The 18,337-nt window shown below is 42.4% G+C and overlaps 1 protein-coding gene across 1 annotated transcript; it reads right to left on the reverse strand.

The window, feature by feature from the left end:
* Nucleotides 1–1,161: 1,161 nt before the first annotated feature.
* kctd16a (potassium channel tetramerization domain containing 16a) lies at nucleotides 1,162–13,368 on the reverse strand. The gene is made up of 2 exons (XM_085292137.1): nucleotides 11,900–13,368; nucleotides 1,162–2,434 (listed from the first exon to the last, which is right to left on the reverse strand). The coding sequence occupies exons 1-2, from the start codon at nucleotides 12,720–12,722 to the stop codon at nucleotides 1,983–1,985; spliced, it is 1,275 nt and encodes a 424-aa protein (XP_085148263.1). The 5' UTR covers nucleotides 12,723–13,368; the 3' UTR covers nucleotides 1,162–1,982.
* Between the last annotated feature and the right edge of the window lie 4,969 nt (nucleotides 13,369–18,337).

Genomic DNA, 18,337 nt, shown 5'->3' on the forward strand with positions numbered 1-18,337 from the left:
GCTTACATGAAAAAACTGAAACAGTCTAAGCTCAGCAAGCTGCTTGGAGCAACACACAACAAATGTCAACTAAATACCCAGATGTGGTGTTAATAGAGAAAACTGCCTCTTGTTTTTTAGTATAACATTTGGTTATTGACTAGATTATTGACAAACTAGGTTATTGTTGGCATTTTTCACTGATTCACAGAAATGGTAACAAATTGTTATGTTTTAGCAACAAGCTGATAGTAGCAAAGATGGTAGCCTGGATGATCATGCAACTTCAAAACCTGAAAGCAGGATCACCAGTTTCAAGGTGGGCATGAAAAATTAACCAGACTTTGAAGGTGAGGGCTGAGCTAGCTAACCAGATATATTAGCAGTATAATGTTTGAGGAACTTGAGCAGATGAACAGTTTAGTCAGTTGTGTTGTTTTGACTGTTTGGTCTGTTCTTTTGGATTTTTTTTCCATTTCTTAAGAACATGAATGTGTTTATTTTTTTAGGCCTGCCACTTCTTCTTTTTGTTTGTCTTCTACATGTCCAATTTCCTCAAAATTTTTAAGGCCACAAAGCACCCAATGCTCATTCGAAGTAAAATATAAAGAAATGCGAAGTGGCTCGAGGCTTTCACACAGTACCGGATGATCATGCAACTTCAAAACCTGAAAGCAGGATCACTAGTTTCAAGGTGGGCATGAAAAATTAACCAAACTTTGAAGGTACATCTCTATTCATATCTGTGCACAATAGCCTCTTTGTTGACCTCACAAGTTACCAGGTTGCACTACGTAGATACTCGGGCACTTTCAGTAGCTATATTTATTAAAGTAAACCACAGACAATATATAAGATAGAAATAGCGTCTCGTTTTTGCCATCAGAGTCTTGGTGCTTTGAGACAGGACATGATGAGGGAGGGGCAGGTTTAACTGTAAAACTAAGTACACACACACACACCCTGGATAATCCTTCTTTCTGACTATAATAACCACCATGAGTTACAAAATGAGCTGCTGGCCATTAGAAGGAATGCAGGTTAAAGGTACTGCTGCGTTGGCTTCTCAGACCCAGAAGCTATATCAATCTCTTAAAGCACTCTTAGAAACAAAATAGCAAGTGTAAGTACTGAAGTAGGTCATCATTTGTTAAAAGTTGTAAAAGTTTTGAAGAAGGCTCATTATGAAGGAACAGAATTCTTACTCATTTATTTACTTTTTTTATGCACACATACAATCAAGGATTAGATCAGTATCCATTGGCATTATACACTCTACCTACACAACATCAGCTATCCAACACATAATGACGTCAATGGACAAAAAGTTTCACAATGGCAAAACAGATCTAGGCAGTGCTTTCTTCGGTGAAGTCGGCCTCGGTCCTGACACGCCACTTTTACCTGTCACACGAAACGGTGAATTTAAACTTTGCTTGATATTGCATAATTATGATAAGAGTGAAATGACATGCAGTGCTGCTTTCAAAGCGTACTATAAGTATATGTTGCGTCGGTGACGTATAGTGATAATCCGTTGCTAACTCACAGCACCATCTGGGTACATCCATTTAGAAAATAGCTATTGTGGGCTATTGCACATACAGTATGTGGTGAGTTGATGAACTGAAATGATGTTGCCCCTGAGGTTGCTTTGTTGTCAGTGGTAGTGTTTCCTGCCTCTCAGCTCCGCGAAGCGAGAACAGGGTGTGTGTGTGTGATGTCAGCCCCAGCAGGAGAAACCTGATTTACACATGTGCATATCGTACACAACACTGTGCATACCTCACAAATAAATGACTCACACTGCCTCATACTGTGTGTGCTTGGCTAGTCATCCTGGCAGGAAAGTGGCCACAGTTTTGTTTTGTTTTTTTTCTAGTACAGTATGTGTCTTAGAGGGTGCAGTGTATTGCCTATGCAGTTTAATGCTCTCCACTGATGGTTAAATGATACTACGGCACCATCTCTCACTCTCTCTTGCCTCTCCTCCACTCATATATTTAGAGATGGTACTTCCTCAGAAGCTCTGATTGCCACATGTACTTCCTTTCCGGAAAGTGATCGGGAATCCTAATGCGCTGGAAGTCTTGGATACATTTCTCCAGCTCCTGCTCGGGAGTCATCTTCTCCTTGTTCGCTTTCCTTTTCGCAGCCTCTCGCTCCCGCACTCCAAAGGTTCTCACACGGAGCATGTCAGTCTTGCGGCGCATCTCCGCCTGCTGCAGCATGTGAACCGGCCCTTTAGGCACCGGCCGGTCCAGCGTCTGAATGTTGGAGTGCCGGCTCACGGGCCCGCAGATCACGGTTCCTTGAGGGGAACTGGCCTCTGACTGGGTCTCGGAGCAGGACGTGGAGAGGTCGTTGTAGGATGTGCCGCTCTCTCCCTCGCGCTCGCTTTTGTGGCTCTTGCAGCAGCAGTCACAGTGAGAGGACGACCACCGAGAAGGTCCGCCTACAAGACAATGCAAAAAGGTTTGTCAGTGGGGTCCGACCACATGCAGTTTGCAGAAAACCACCGCAAACAGTCTTTACGGAGACAAATCCCCACAGTAATCGACCGAAACAGTTGGAGTGAACAAGCAAATGCTGACAAATGCCTGCACAGCAGTTTCGGTGTCCACACGAGTATCTTTCAATTATTCAAAAAAGGCCACAGCTGTAAGAACATGCGAGGTATTGGCTTTGACATTTAATTGCTGAATTTCAAAGAGCTGGTGGGCTGTGCATATTGCATCCCCTGATAAGGAGAACCTCGGAGCTCAGTGCAGCTCAGTGCGACTCCCTTAAAGACCTTTTCCCAAGGCGAAGCTTGTCTCGGAGCCAAAGCAATCTGCTCTGCTGTTGCAGCTTCTTATTGGAGCTGTAACCCTGGCTGCCAAGGAGGTGGCGCATGATTTTTGTGTTTTCGGATCACTCAGTCAAATAAGTCTGGGATTATGTTTTACACCTCTGGGGGAGCCACCGGGCCAGGAAAATGTAGGCAAACAAAGCACAATTTATCTCAGCTGGTGTTAGAGTCAGGTCAGTGCATGTTGCAGGATGGGTGGATGTATGTAGACCTCTGATGTGCTGCAATCTCTTATCATGAATTTTGGGAACAGTGACTCACGCTCTGCAGCGAGCAGCAAACAGGTACAAACTAAAGATTTTTTTGTAGTCTTTTGTTTTTCTGCCCGTACCTTCTTCTTGTCTCATCTCACATCCTCCTACACGGCTAATTATGGACTGTACAGTACTGCCCGCTGGCTTGTGAAGTGTTCAAGTAAAGGCAGCAAACACTGTAGCTGTCTTTCATTTCCAAAAATAGCCACAGTATGTCTCATTTAGGTTGAAATGCGTAAACACCAGCATATGAGGAATAAACTCGCGGACACAGAAACATATTAATGGCTCTCCCCCCAGTGTTATCATACAGACCACATAGCAGTGATATCTCAGAGGGAGCAATAATTTGTCCATTACTCCCTCCAGTGCACGCGCCAATTTAAACTGAGCATAGTTCAAGGGGGATTTTAACCTCTCTGCGCAGACAGTAATAATGACCTTATCTGTAGCACGATGATTGCATTGCGCTGATAGTGAGAGAGTCACTAACAGCTTTTTAATGGCTAATCCATGAGTAAAGAGGCCAATCAGCATGCCAATCCTACCCCTCCCCTTTCCACATAATGAATCCCACTGAATCCGGCAGACAAACAGCACCAGGCAAATGGATGCAGGCTCTTTAGCAAGGAGGATGAAGAGGAGGAGGCTGAGCATTGTTTCGAAATGGATGGATGCTGTAGTCCAGAGGGGGAAACCCGTTTAGGAAACTAGCCAACACCCAATAATACCAGCATGAAATTTCTGAGCCCATGCAGGGGAATGGATTGTATCAAAGCCGCCGATGAGGTTGAGAAGCACCTGTTTTTGCCTTTTTATTTTTGTTTTCCATAACAATTCATGTTGCTGGAGCATGGATACGGAAATGGGCTCTTGCCACGCAGCCAGTAACACAAAGACAAATCTGAGCGTTTGGGGAGAAGTTGTGAGGTTCTTATTTCTGCCGTCAGAGCCTAGTCAGTAAACAACTAAGAGACTTTCAGGAAACACAGATGCATTTAAACAACTAGGTGGGTGTGATACACTCTGGTATCTTTTCAGGGAAGCCATTGATTGTAATGTGTTTTTTGTCTTTTTTTCTCAGATCTATACACCCCGTCTAAAAGCTCATATTCCAACCACATTAACTGACTAGGGCTGGTCCTCAGACTTGGGCTGTGCCTGCACTTCTCATAAATAACACAGAGAGAGGGAGTCGAGCTCTGCACAGAGCACGGGGCGCGAGCAGGCCTGTCACACCGGGTATCCTCTCCACCTCTGAGGAGAGCGGGAACGCTTGTCCCCGTGCCTGCAGAGGCCAGGTTTACACGGTTCTGGCGAACTGTGCATTCGCTTATAGGTGTTTAAAGGTTTTAAATGGCAGAAAAGTAGGACATGACTGAAGGCACAGCGATCTGACAAACTCAAATGCAAAATGTCAGAGGAATTCTTGCCAGACACTGGGGGGAGGAGGAGAGATTGGTTTTAACTGTGCTCCTAAACTGAGTCATCAGGGGTGTCTGATGATGGCAGCTTTAAAGGCAGAGCAGCGCTGTGCTCCAGTCATGCAATCTGAAAGAGACTCTGCACAATCGTGTGGTGAAAGTTGAGAGGCAAAATAATTTTTAAAAAAAAAAGGCAACAAGAACATTGTTATAGTACAAATCCACAAGGCCAGAATGCAATTTATGTCCCGTTCAGATGTGAGTGACCCAGATCTGCTTTTTAAATGTGAATATGGTGTGAACTGTGCCCTCAATCTACACGGATGAAAGTTTGGAACACACACACACAAAGAGCATTTCACATCAAAGCTGTTGGAGTCAGGCACAAAGATACTTTAAAAATTCTGAAATAAACACGTCTGCTTCTGTTCACTTTCATTACTGTCTGTTATTTGTGCAAACACAAGAGAAGCCTGTGAGACCTGAGAGTATGAAGCTCCAGTTGCTGTGTTTTCTCTTATGAAATAATATTTTCAGGCCAAGACTTTGGGCGTGAAGCAAAACAAAAAAAAGAAAAAAGAAAAAATGTAGAAAATTGGCCCGTTTATTAACTTGGTGTTGGAGGATGAATGTGTATATTCATGCGTCATGCAGCTATTCAGAGAGTAAGCTCATACAACTTTCTCATCTTATATTTTTCAACCTCTATATCCAGTTACACAAATATATATATCTATCTATCTATCTATCTATCTATCTATCTATCTATCTATCTATCTATCTATCTATCTATCTATCTATCTATCTATCTATCTATCTATCTATCTATCTATCTATCTATCTATCTATCTATCTATCTATCTATCTATCTATATACATATATATATATATATATATATATCTTCCTGCCTCAGGAAGTAGTTTACATGCTTGTTAGCTCACAATTTAGGTCAGCATGTCCTTGGAGCAGAAAAATAAAGAATTGTCTTGCAAAGGCAGCGATTGTCCTTACACGGAGAGGGTAATCCATTTCACCAAGATAGTCTTATTTGCCGCAGAAGTATCACTTAAGCAGTTTGTGTCAAACCTCCTGCCGTGTATAATAAAGTCTGTAATATTTGCATACATTTGAATTTGTCAATATTAATTACCTCCATGCAGCCACCCTAATGTACTGAAACAACCATTATTGGCAGCAGTGATGAGAAAGAGCTGGGAAGTTGGGGTAACCCGTCCCAAAAAAGGACTACGTGACCTAATTCAAGGACACAAAGCATGGCTTGTTGTTTTTCATTGCTCTGGCTGAAATTATCTCCCTTCCATGAGGACAGTGACAGCATGACTGGCTGATTGTTAATGACAAGCGGGTGCTCTCCCCTCCCGAGTCAGAGGGTGGCTGTCCGCTGAGTGTCTCCCTGACAGGGAGATGAACAAGCATAGCAGGCAGATTGAAATGTCTATATCAGCCTCTCCCTGTAGGCCTGTCCTCTGACCCAGAGCCACACCCCTCTTCTGCACAAGCACTAATGAAGCGAGATGAAGGGAGGACGTGTCCCGAGTAGTTTGCAGTGCTCTATTCATCCCTTAAATGATGCCTCAGGAGAACTTGGGGGGTAGGGGTTTGTGGTCCCTCTCCCTGTCAGGTTGGTTTTAGTCAAAGAGGGAAATCTAAGAAAGTACACTGAACAATGAGTTTGAGTACGAGACTGTGCATACTTTATCAACTACATTCACTGGCCACTTTATTAGGTACACCCATTCAACTGTTTGTTACCTCCAATATCAAATTAGTCAATCACATGTCAGCAGCTAGGTGTATTTAGACATGTAGACACCGTCTACATGGCATGGCAGCAGATTGGTTATAGCAGCAGAAGACCACAGCAAGTGCAAGTGTCATCAGCTAAGAACAGGAAGCTGAGGCTACAGTTCAAACGGGCTCGTCAAAATGGAACAATGGGACTTTTTGGTACTCTTTCGGTCCCTTAGTTCCACATGAGCATTGAGTATACAGGGTCTTACTCGATATAGTAACAATTTGTGCATATTTGTACGTATTTTTGTACACTATTATACCTATTTCATCTTATTTTTTTATAATATGTTTCTAATTCACTTTTTCTTCCTGACCCTTGTGCTGCTGTAACAAGATTAAATAAAGTCTTTAAAATGTCTTTAAAAAAAGACAGCCGAAAGTATTGTTGCTGACCATGTCCATCACTTTATGACTACAGTGTACTCATCCATGATGGCTGCTTGCAGCAGGATTTTCATGTCACAGAACTCAAATAATCTCAAACTGCTTCCTTGAACTTGACAAAGGGTTCACTGTACTCAAATGACTTCCACAGTCACCAGATCTGTCTATGGCACGAAAAATGTTCTAAAGGCAAAAGTTCAACCCAATGAACTGGTTGGTGACTGCAGAATGCCACACACCTTCAAAAAACCTATAACATGCCAGTGACTAATATACAACGGTCTCCTTCTGCATACCAACACAGGGGATCCCCTTTTCTTCAGAAAACACTCAGTCCTGTCCATAATGTGAAGACTTTCACACCCGAGCAGCCATTAAGTATCTCTGGAGGGATCGTAAAGGTGTTAAATGTCAGACAGGAGCTGTTATACCTGCTCTCCAGCAGATTCAAAGAGCAGAAATAGCAGAAGCAGAGACCAAAATAATAACTTCTGTGTAAGTGCTGCCTGCACAATTCCATTAAGGGGGGAGAGTCTTCAGAGAAATATGAGAAAAGGGTTAGATACAATCATAAAACCTGCTTAGCTGATTAACGATTATGTCTGAATCCCAGGCAGTGTGCACAAAATGTTTCAGAACAACAATATATTTTATTGGATGAAGTCAGCTAAAAAAGTTGTGTTTCAGTTTGCTGATATAGACTGTAGGGTCTATACAGAGGGGATTTGGGGTTTTATTACTCAATAAAACAGAAAAGAAATTCTAAACAGCTAGAAAAAAAAATAGATTTTCACCATCTTTTTTGGAACAAAATGTTCTATAAATCAGGCTATGAATGATGTATGAATACAGCCCATGGGTAATGACCTTCGGAATAAAGATGGGAATAAAACTGGAACGGTTTCTTTCTGGCTCAGAGTATGAGAATGAACTTTTTTCCAAGTAAACAGCATTTAAAGTTATGCACTGTAGAATTTCACACACTTTATGGCAATTTTTCTAACTAATACATGTAGATATCACCACGAAACCTCCCGGCAGTTATTAAAAATGTGATTATTTGCATATATGTTCGGTAAAAAAGTGATGTGAAGACCTAAATATGTACTCAAATTTTTTTTTTCAGTTTGTCTGAAGTAAAACATGGTAAGTAGCAACAAAGTTTAAAATCTGAAGCTTGACCAGTCTTTTCATTTCAGTGTACAACTTGCTTAAGACTGATTAAAATCCATCATCAATGACAATCTTTATTAGTTTGTCACACACTTGTGTTACAGTATACTTAAACCAGAGGACAATCAGTATGCACAGACAGTCTTAAACATGAACAATTCCAGCTTTCATGTTGGGTTCTAGCTCTTTGTGTTGTAGGAAAATTAGGTTAAAACTGGGTAGAAATCGTAAAAGCTTGTAGAAGGTCAAACATTTAGAAACCATGCGGCAGGGCCGCAAAACAGGCCACAACATAATCTTTCAAAGAGCGATTGATTTCAAAGACTCGATTTTCCCTTTGAGATGTTTAATAAACTCATACTTTACTCCCAGGGTGGAGCAGATTGCCTGCGTGAGCTGATGTCACGCACAAAGTTCGGTTACCTTTTGGGAGATGGAAAAAAATGGCACATGCACACAAACCTCGCCTTGCTTCCAACCATTTTTCCGCCCAGGTGCTCTTTAAGACGTGTACGAGTTATTCATGGGAACACCATCCATCTCTTGTAGGCACTGCCAATCCATCCAGACTCCAACCAGGCTCCGTGGGAGCTCAGGGACGGTCCAATCTCTGCCTCCATTACGCCCAAGCAATTGATTACTTTCACTGTCTCTCCCTGCCGATTTGTGGCCATTGTTCAGGAGCCATTATGGGCAAACATCATCTCTTTCACAGCTTAAATGAAGACTGCACAGTTATATTAACAGACTAGAGGAAGTACAATCATCCTCCATCTTTACTGTACAAATCTCCCATTTTGACAAGGCTCTCTGCACCGCTCTTTCAAAGTGGGAAAGATGAGCATGTCTCTGGTTTCGCCGATGAGCAGGCTAGGATGATATTTAGTCCAAGATGACAGCTAGTTTTCATTTATGAATTGCCTGAAAGTTCTCCTATGGTGTAATGGTGCCTAGAGTGTCTCTTTAAATAGGGAGTTTGTTTTTTTTCTTCCTCGGTGGATGACGGCAGTTGAGGAAATATTTTGGGATCACAGATTGCTTTTTAATTAGCAGCAGCACTCCCCTCTTTCCCCGGAGATAATTAGCAGTGAGGGGACCGGTCCCAATTGCCAGCTGGGAGGTTAGAGTTTTTAATCACTACAACGATAATGTTGTCACTACCAGTGGAAAACAGCAAACATGTCTATCATGCTAAACAACCTACGTCTCTGCCTGGGATGTCACTTGACAGAATCGCTTATATAAGGCCATTTCTGCAAGTCAAAGGGAGGGGGGTGAAAAGTGTGTAATGATATAATTAAAATGCTCAAAGTAGGTTAATATTTTGATGTACTGAGTCAAATTTCTCTGCACAGGGTGTAATTGAAAATGTCAGAATATGACGACGTCCACATTTAAATTCCTCACTCAAAAATTTATGATCTTTCCCATTTTTTCTGTTTTTTCTCTTCTCATTTTGATTAAGTAAGCTATAATTTTGACTTTTATCAAATATTTTACTTATGATTTAATCATTTTTAGCTTTTAAATTGTACAGTTTTGACTTGGGATTTTAAATAATTGATATTTTTCATCTCATGATGACTTTTTATGTATGACTTCAATCACCTTACTGTCTTGCTATTACGACTAACTTGCAAAGCAAGATCCCGGTTGACCGGATGAGCCTCTAAAAGCAAAGTACTGATCCCAGTCCTGTTCGCTCTGTGTGTTCATTAGCAGTTTCAGTTGTTTATTCAAAAGGTGTCCAAGTCATGCTTGGCTAAATGTGAATCATTCATCATGGCTGCAGCCTCCTGAGGAGATTGCCCTTTTAGATGAAAATATCATTTGTTTTAGTTTGAGGAGAAGCTGGCAGCATATTCTACAGCGCAGGTGAGGATGACAATAACTGAGATAAGAGTGTCTTAACATGATGAGAGGAAAAAGTCCCCTGACTGTTAACAGAAAAGATTATGAATATGTGGAGTCCACACTAATGCTGCCAGACAGTGGAGCCAGAAAACAACTGACGCATTTAACAAGAAGAGCAACACGGATGATGCTAAGAAACTGACAGGCTGGAAGGAAGTCCTCCGTTTTTTTTTTCTTCCATTTTCTTTTTTTTCTTACCGCGCTGGATTGCTCTTCTTAGAGACTCAACAAACCCATCCTCCCTCTGACCATTTTCCCCACTATGTGAGTCTCTGTTAGAAGGAGGAGAGGGTATATAAAAAGAGAGCAGTAAAATGTTCAGCTGAAAACAACAAACAACAACAAAGCACATCTGTTTTCTGCCATCCCCGAAGGTGCACTTGTCTACATGCATTCTTAGCTTAGGACTACCTGCCCTAGGCCAGCCAGCGTCCCACATTTAGAATCAGGTTACAGTATTAGTTTTGAGAGTGGATGCAGGCCGCTGTGCTGCTGTGAAGAAAGGCCTGTCCCGCCTGTCTACCTTTGATGTGCCTATACATCACCCTATCATCTATCTATCTATCTATCTATCTATCTATCTATCTATCTATCTATCTATCTATCTATCTATCTATCTATCTATCTATCTATCTATCTATCTATCTATCTATCTATCTATCTATCTATCTATCTATCTCTGTGCTATCCCCTCATCCACTGTCTTCTAATGAAAACCCAGCCTGTCTCTCCCTGTGCTTCCATGTTTTACCACCCCGTTTTTTTCGTTTTTTTCCCCCCTTCCCCGCTCCCACGGCCTCAATGAACTTCCCTGTCTGATCCTTACTTTAATCTATTTTTGCTCCCACTGCCTCTCTCTTCTTTCTGCCTCAGTTCTTTCTCCCCATGGCCAGGTCTCATGCAACTTTTACTCCCTCATCCCTCCCGCTCGGCAGCTCTCTCCTCCATCTGCCAGCCTCCCCTTTCTTCCCTTCACTTCAGCTTGGCTTCTTACATTGTGCCTCTCTTTTCCCGTTTTTGCTCTTCGCTCTTATTTTCTCCTCTGTCTCTTCCCACCTTCTCTCCACCTCCTGCTGTCCCATGACCCAGAACAGTGTTTCTTAATGGGGAATGGGGTGAACACCTACACCATATGTTGTTGTGCTCCAGAATGTTGAATGACTCAGGAAAACCCTGCTAGCTGCCTGGTTGGATGTTTTCTCAGGTCAAGGCAGAGCCCTCTGTGATAATTACCTCGTATTAACAAAGCTATTGGTAAATCATTACCAAACCATATGTCATGTCTTCCTCAGTCCACCTTGCACCTCCAACTCTGACCCACCAACTGGATTTAATTCAGCTCTTCTAAGGGGAGCCGTTCAGAATAATGAACAAAGTGCTTTTTAATTGGCCATATGCTCCAACTCCTCCCTCCGCAACGGGACAAGCCATATTTGCAGCTAATTAGGTTATTTGCTGATGAACAAACTTTGTCTCCAAATAAAAAAAGAAAAGAAAAGACAAGCTGATTCAAGACAAGCGGCAGTAGCAGCATCCATGTGATTTCCCCCCCGCCCGCTGGTGCTATATTATTCATCGCCCAGCGGCTGGCAAAAATGTGAGCAATAAGACATGTTGACGCATGACGCATGTGTACTTTAAGTGTAGCAGCATTGTGACTCAACTCCTCCGAGGGCCGTAGGCAGGTTTGCCTCTTATCTCGGACCCAGAACACATGTTTTAAGTCAGTCACTGTAAGGGATGCAAATATTTAAAAGGATAATGCTGCAATCCGACCGTGCCTCCTGGCGGTGTGAGCAACCCTTGTAAATCTTCAAATCACACTGACTGTCGTGTGGCAAACTAGCAGGATGGTCTTTTCATGTGAAAAAAACCCTTCCTGATAGGCATTACATGTGGATGTGGATTTATTAGAGGGGGCGAGAGGGGAGGGCATTAGTTCCTGTTTAATCGTTTGTTTTCTTTATTTTTAATTCGTATTTGGGGTTGTTTGTGTTTTACTTTGGTGATGGTTGCCTTATGATTACTCCTGAAGGTCAGAAAGCCTCCAGCTCAGCTTGTTAGCACTTCTAAGAGAACAGAGTGGGAATAAATCTTCACTCACGGTAGAAGATGTACTGTGCGTAATTGGACCAGACCCTGTCATCCGGGTAATGAGCGATCGGGGACGTGGTCAGGGACGAATTGCAGGCCACAATATGAAAGCCGCTCTCTGACAGCATGTCAAACGCCCTCTCCAGGTGTCTGAACTTGAGGTAAAATCTGCAGGTGTATCGGTCCGGAGGTCTGTCCGTGTCCCTGTTCTCATTCAGGGCGTCTCCAAACACTTCTTTCGCCAAGCCAATTCTGCTACTAATGAAGATTCTCGGTAACTTTCTGGCCTTGGCATCACTTTGATTTTCTCTGCCTCCCGCTGCGCAAACGCCTTTGAGGGCGACCGTGATGTAGCCGTACCTCCTGTCAAAGGAGTAAGAGGGATAATACCTCTGGTCGCTGCCCTGCGACGCATCATCCAAATCGCTGTAGTACAAGTCGTCTGCGAATAGTTTTGAGTCCTCGGATGACAAAAGTTTGACTAAATCTGGCAGCTGAAAGTATTCCGCCTCCCTTTTCAACCTTCCTCTTTCAGGAAAGTGATCAGGGAGGACGACTTGCTTGTCTCTAAGGTAATCCAGGATATACCGAAACAGAAACCCATCTCTGTCTATAAAATAGCGTCCTCTGAGGTCCCGGGACAAGTCATTCGAGGACCCCTTCTTGTTAGAGAACAGCTTCCCAAGTAGAGAATTTGGAAAACTTGCCAGTGTACCATAACGAGTGTAATACACCTGCCCACCCACGTTTAGCTCAATCACATCCGATGGAGGGTTTTGCACCGAGCCTTGCTCCTTTGTGGGTTGCGTTTTGCAGTTTTCGCTCAGTGCCATTTTGTCCGATCCTGTAAGAAATCCGAGTCTCGATCACGGAGCGCAAACGTCCCAGAAGTTCAGGGTGTAGGGTGTAGCTGCATACGGTGCCGATGCGCTCAGAGCTAACACACAGTCTCGATGCAAGCTGCAGCACTCGCATCCAGTATCTCATGACAGAACAATCCCAAGGTGTGTCTACAGTACATCCTTTAACCCCGTGCGTAAACGTGCCTACCCACCACGATGCATCCTTTTCTTTTTTCTTTTGAATGGAATCGATTATCCTAACCGGCGTCGAATTACACGCATCCACCCCGTTGATTTGCTAGTTTGATTCCAGATAAATGTAATATACTCACTTCACTCAGAAATTTCACAGCACAAAAAAGTGAATACATCTCCGCTCAAGTTTCAGTGGAGAGCGTCACTGGTTTGCGTTTGTCCCTCAGTTCAGCCAGATAAACTCAAATAAAGAATTAAAAAAAACAAATGTGCTTGCACCTCATCGCTCTGCTGCCACGCTCCCGGCTCCTGAGATACTGAAATGCGCGAGGAGGTTTCTCGCACAGATGAGGAGGATGGGATTCCTGCGCGCATCCATCTCTCCAAACTGCTGAGTGCGGAAATGTTTGGACCGACGGCAGGCTCAAGATAACGTTGCTCCAAGCTGTGCAAGAGAGAGAGAGAATGGGAAGAAATCGTCCCGTGTAGTAATGTCTTACATCATCTTAAAGGAAAATGACATTTTCAGCTGATGGACGCAAAGCGGGATGATTGGAGAGAGAGAGAGAGAGAGGGGGGGGGGGGGGGATCTGTGCAATTTTTCATGAAATTCTGATACGGCCACGGGCGACGTGCAGCTGGCGATGAGGTGTGACGCAATTTTAAGATCACAGATTAATCCCCTTTTACATTTAACACTTTTAGCTGACGTGCTTATCCCGTGAGTGTCACGGTTCTGGGTCCGTCGGACCCAGTAGTTTGAGTTTTATTATGTTTTGGTTTTAGTTTGCATCAGGGATTGTTTTCTTGTTCTCTTGTAGTGTTGATTATGATGATGTTTATTATTTGAGTTTCATGTTTCTGTGGTGTTTAGGATTTGTTCTTCAGTTGTGTCTGCTTAGTATTTGTCTAGCTCCATGTGCCATTTTCTGTCTGTCTCTCTATGTCGAGTTTGTGTCTTAGTGTGATGGTTGCTTGTTCCTGTTTTATTGTGATGGTCTGCGTCTCATGTGAGTGTGTTCAGTTTTACCTTTGTCTCGTCTTGTTGATTATTCCCAGCTGTGTCCACCACCTGTGTGTAATTCCCCTGTGATTCTCTGTGTATTTAAGTCATGTCTGCCGTCATTGTAGTTGCTGGTCCGTCTGTGTATTCCACCCTGCGTCATCTGTGTGTTTCCCTGCTGTCAACCGCCAAGTGTTTCTGCTCATGTTCAGGTTCGTGTTCTGTAGTTAGTTTGTTCCCAGTCTAGTTAGTCATAGCTCCCTTTGCCGTTTGTATTTACTTTCATGCTCAAACCACCTTCACACCTTCACGACTGCCTGCGTTTGGATCCTCCATTACCTCCACACGGCTCACCTCACTCGCCGTGACAGTGAGATGGATGAGGTGGGGTAAGGTGTCGCTGTGTCACTTGAAAGCTCGTCGTGTGTGACAGCTGCGCGTGATCTACACTCTTAACTACACCCCTGTCCGGTGTTACGCTTGAAAACTCGAGCTGAGTGAGCAATAATTAGAATCTGAGCGGCACTCTGACTGAACCTTTGAGCACCAGGGTCAGACATCACGGTGAAACTGATCTCTTTACCAAAGGAACTAATTAAAAAAAATATTAAGAAATGCATTAATGAACACTTTTACTTTTTTCTGCACGTGTTATAATGGTAATTGAACATGTATATCATAACGAAGTCTCCGTTTAGTGCGCTCTCCCTGTGGTTTATAGAGTTGGAACCCTCATTACTGAGTCATTTTATTCTGGATTATATAGCAGCAGAGGGGGGCTGAGGTTTTGGGGACGTGTGATAGTGCTTAAGGCCTGCTCAGTGAATTTGCCGTAGAGTCATCAGAGTACACTGCGCTGAAGCCAAGTTTTCTTGGGGTGGAAAATCGAGTTTGGATAATGTGAGGTGCAAAGCAGAGGTGAAGGATTGACAGCGCATGTCATCATCTGCATGTGCATTTCTATGTAGGTCACAAGCTCCTGTTGTATATATTGTGCATAATATAAGATGTGTGTAGGAGAAATTATTTAAATGGGGAGAGAGGGCCATTCAAGGGTTCACAATCACCCGAATCTGTGATACCAAGTTGAAACGTACTTGCCTGTTTGCGCTGTGTGTGAAATATCCCATAAATCTTGCTGTCCACATCACACGGAGCCCCCAACCACGTTTCACACTGTTTCGTGTCTCGTGTTTGCTTTTCATGTTGTTTTGGTTTTGGATCCACGATGTAATAAAGCCGCGGCTTTTATTGCTGCAGTGCTGAGAGAAGGCGTTGGTGATGGGAGAGCACCCTTGACTCGTGGTTGTGAGGAGGCAGCGGTCACGCTTTACCCTGTTAATTCGGAGTATATTGTGCTGGAGAGGGGTTGCTAAGCAGCCGCAGGGGACTGAGTGGGATTCAAACAGTGGGGATTTAGAGCTACAGTGAGCATACTGATCTCCTTTTCTGTCATGTGAGGGCTTTGCTGCTTACATTTGAAATTATATCCTGATGTTTTGAGGCTTGTGCGCCCTCCACACTGAAGCGCACGCCACTATAGATAAGGAATAGCATCATACGGTGTAGTTTACTGTATAAGGCAGGTTGTTTGCAGTTGCACATGTGCAGATAGGGCGATGTTTGACTTGTATAACAGAACGACTTGGAGTTAATTCCCTAAAATGTACTTGGGGATGACTCTCCTCCTGTGTGTGCTATAGATCCTATTTCTTATTCATCTCACTCATCCTCCCATTAAAGCCAATTTCCCTGCCTCCTGTCTTCACTTTATTTCCTGTTCGTGCAGAGCTCCCAGGTTAGATTCTATCTTTTGAAAGGGATTGAATTTCATGCAACTTCAGCATGAATAATGTAAGACAATATGTCTCTCAGCTGAGCGTGAAGTAGAAATCTGTATGAGCTGTAACATTAAATTCTCAGCTGTGGGCTTTGGAAGCTCGTGCATTGTAATCTGTGGTGTGGGCTGATTGGACAAAAGATTTTTTTGAAGCAGGTCAGCTCGCACTGCATGCACAAAATATCTCTTTTAAATTATTTAAGACTCGTTTGTAAATCTGAATACACACGTATGCTCGGTGATGAATGTCCCCGTTCACTCGTTAAACGCTGCTCTTTTACTGTGCAAATTTACTGACAGGCATTGAATTTATGCACTCTTGTGCAGCCTTTAGAGGGGAAAATAATATAGGACTGATCCTCTCTGCAGAATTATTGTCCCCATGCACAAACAACCTGCCTCACACGATTTCCTCTTCTCCCGCCCACTTTTCATCCACTTGTATTTTCACATAAAAAGGCAGAAGTGTGAACCGGCTTTTTTTTTTTTTTTTTTTTTTTTAAGGGGCCAATATGTGTTTTGCAGCTTTTTGCATAAGCAGTGCAGCAACTGTCTTTTAGTTTTTTGGTAACTATCTTTTTCTTGCTTCATAATAAATTTCAACATGAATATTTTGATGACGCCCATTAATAACAGCTTAACTATTAACCTACCTAATAAAAACTAACACGCACAGTTCCCTTTTGTAGCCCCTAGAGGGCGGTAAACAAATTAAACCAGGAAATTGCATCTCTAGATATGAGTTATTCGTTTATTTAACTACTAAGCCCAAGCATTCTAGAATATTTATAACAATCTGACGTTAGGTGTAACTTATATTGGATCAGGTTCAATCATTTGGACAAATAAAACATGGGTTCCATTTAAAAAACAAAGTGAACAGATATTGCAGGAGTACACTAATAAACACAGTGTTTCATCATACCTGAGTTTACACACCAGTAAACACTCTTTAAATCTTTAAAACTGAGAGGAAATGTTCTTGCAACCACGAATACCACCCTCCACCAAAAACCACACAAACACACGCAAAACATAATTAACTGTAGGGGAGACCGGGGATAGTTGTAACGTGGGTCAGTTGTAACACTTCCAATTTCTCCAATCAGGGCTAAGTTTCAAATGATGTGACTCATCCTGTGCATGCCCAATTCAGTTCTGCTATCACATGTGAAAAATCAGCACATTTCGTCAAACACAGACAATTTAACACGAAAAAAAGTAATTTGTATGCCAAAAAGTAATTTGTATGCCAAAAAGTAAGTTTTTCTACTTTATTTCAATTTCTAATAGCATTATCTGCTTTGCAGTTAAACTCATCAAACCTAAATTATGTTATTTGTATGTCTATGGGGATATATTCTGTGTAGGTCTTTAGTGCTAATGTTTTAGCCGTTGGCTGTAATGTTAGCTAGTTCATGGCTATAGGAGTCTGGGTCAGTTGTAACAGCAACAGTCTGGGTTAGTTGTAACAATAATGCAGATGTTACAACTTACCACGCTATTACTTTAACTTATATTAAACAAGTTGGGGGAGCGACATCAGCAGAGAGAGGTTCACTGGTCGCATTTGTATATGCAGTTAATGCCATTGGCAACACAATTCCCCCACTGCTTGTGTTCCCACACATACATTATGCAGACCACTGTGTGAGAGATGGACCAGTAGGAAGTACTGGTAGTGGAAATAAATCAGGATGGGTGCAAGAAACAGATTTCCTCATCTTTCTGAAGCACTTTGAAAACCACACCAAGGTAAGCCATGATAAAAAGTAATGGAATTGCGATGCTGGTGAACAACTACATTTTTTCAGCTTCATTGTTATGTTCAAAATTGGTGCAAGAGTTGTAGGTTATAATGCCCACTGAGCCAATGAGGCCAAACTCAAGGAAGACCAACCAAAATTAATGAAATATTCAGTTGCAGAAAATTCCATAATTTGTCTTTTTTTGGGGGGTTGGAATATGTTCAAAAGCTAGATTTCTGCATTCTGTCACACACACACATAGCTACATAAATGGATGTAAGTGCATTCATGTGTTGAATAAACAAAGATTACATGTTAATGTTTTGTTAGTACCCTTATTTCATTGTGTTACATTTCACCCCAGGATATGTTACAACTAACCCAGACTATGGGGTTAATTGTAACATTTCACTCTTTGTGTTTGAGGCCATACCATGCAATGGGTAATTGTGCTGCAGAGAAAATAGCTGCACTATTTAATAGCAGAGACATGTAAATACTTTGCATTACATTTTGAATCCACTACCTTAAAAGAGCTCCAATTTACAGACAGAAATGTCAAAAATGTTACAACTATCCCCGGTCTCCCCTACAAGAAAGCAGAACTTTGCTGTAACTGTGGCACTAATTCTGATTCAGTAATTAAAACAAGCAAACAAAAAAAAACCAAACTGTCGTTCTGCACCCATTTTCTTATATTTGATCGACTCAGTTTTATAGTTTTTTTTTTTTTTTTTTTCTGGAAGTTTAAATCGGAACTTCAGCTGCAGTTCCCCGGTGCGGCCAGCAGCGGGCAGGGCTGCATGTAGTAAAGCAGGTC

Source organism: Mchenga conophoros, linkage group LG2 (assembly GCF_057382185.1).
Source record: "Mchenga conophoros isolate Kocher_MC1m ecotype Shallow Benthic linkage group LG2, M_conophoros_male_GT1.1, whole genome shotgun sequence".
Lineage (NCBI taxonomy): Eukaryota > Metazoa > Chordata > Actinopteri > Cichliformes > Cichlidae > Mchenga > Mchenga conophoros.

What these genes read in the sequence shown, in the direction of transcription:
- kctd16a (XM_085292137.1), bottom strand. Translation starts at nt 12,722, where the DNA reads ATGGCACTGAGCGAAAACTGCAAAACGCAACCCACAAAGGAGCAAGGC. An exon ending in CGCACAGTACATCTTCTACC is followed by an intron (nt 2,435 to 11,899) that starts GTGAGTGAAGAT and finishes ATTGTCTTGTAG; the next exon opens with GCGGACCTTCTCGGTGGTCG.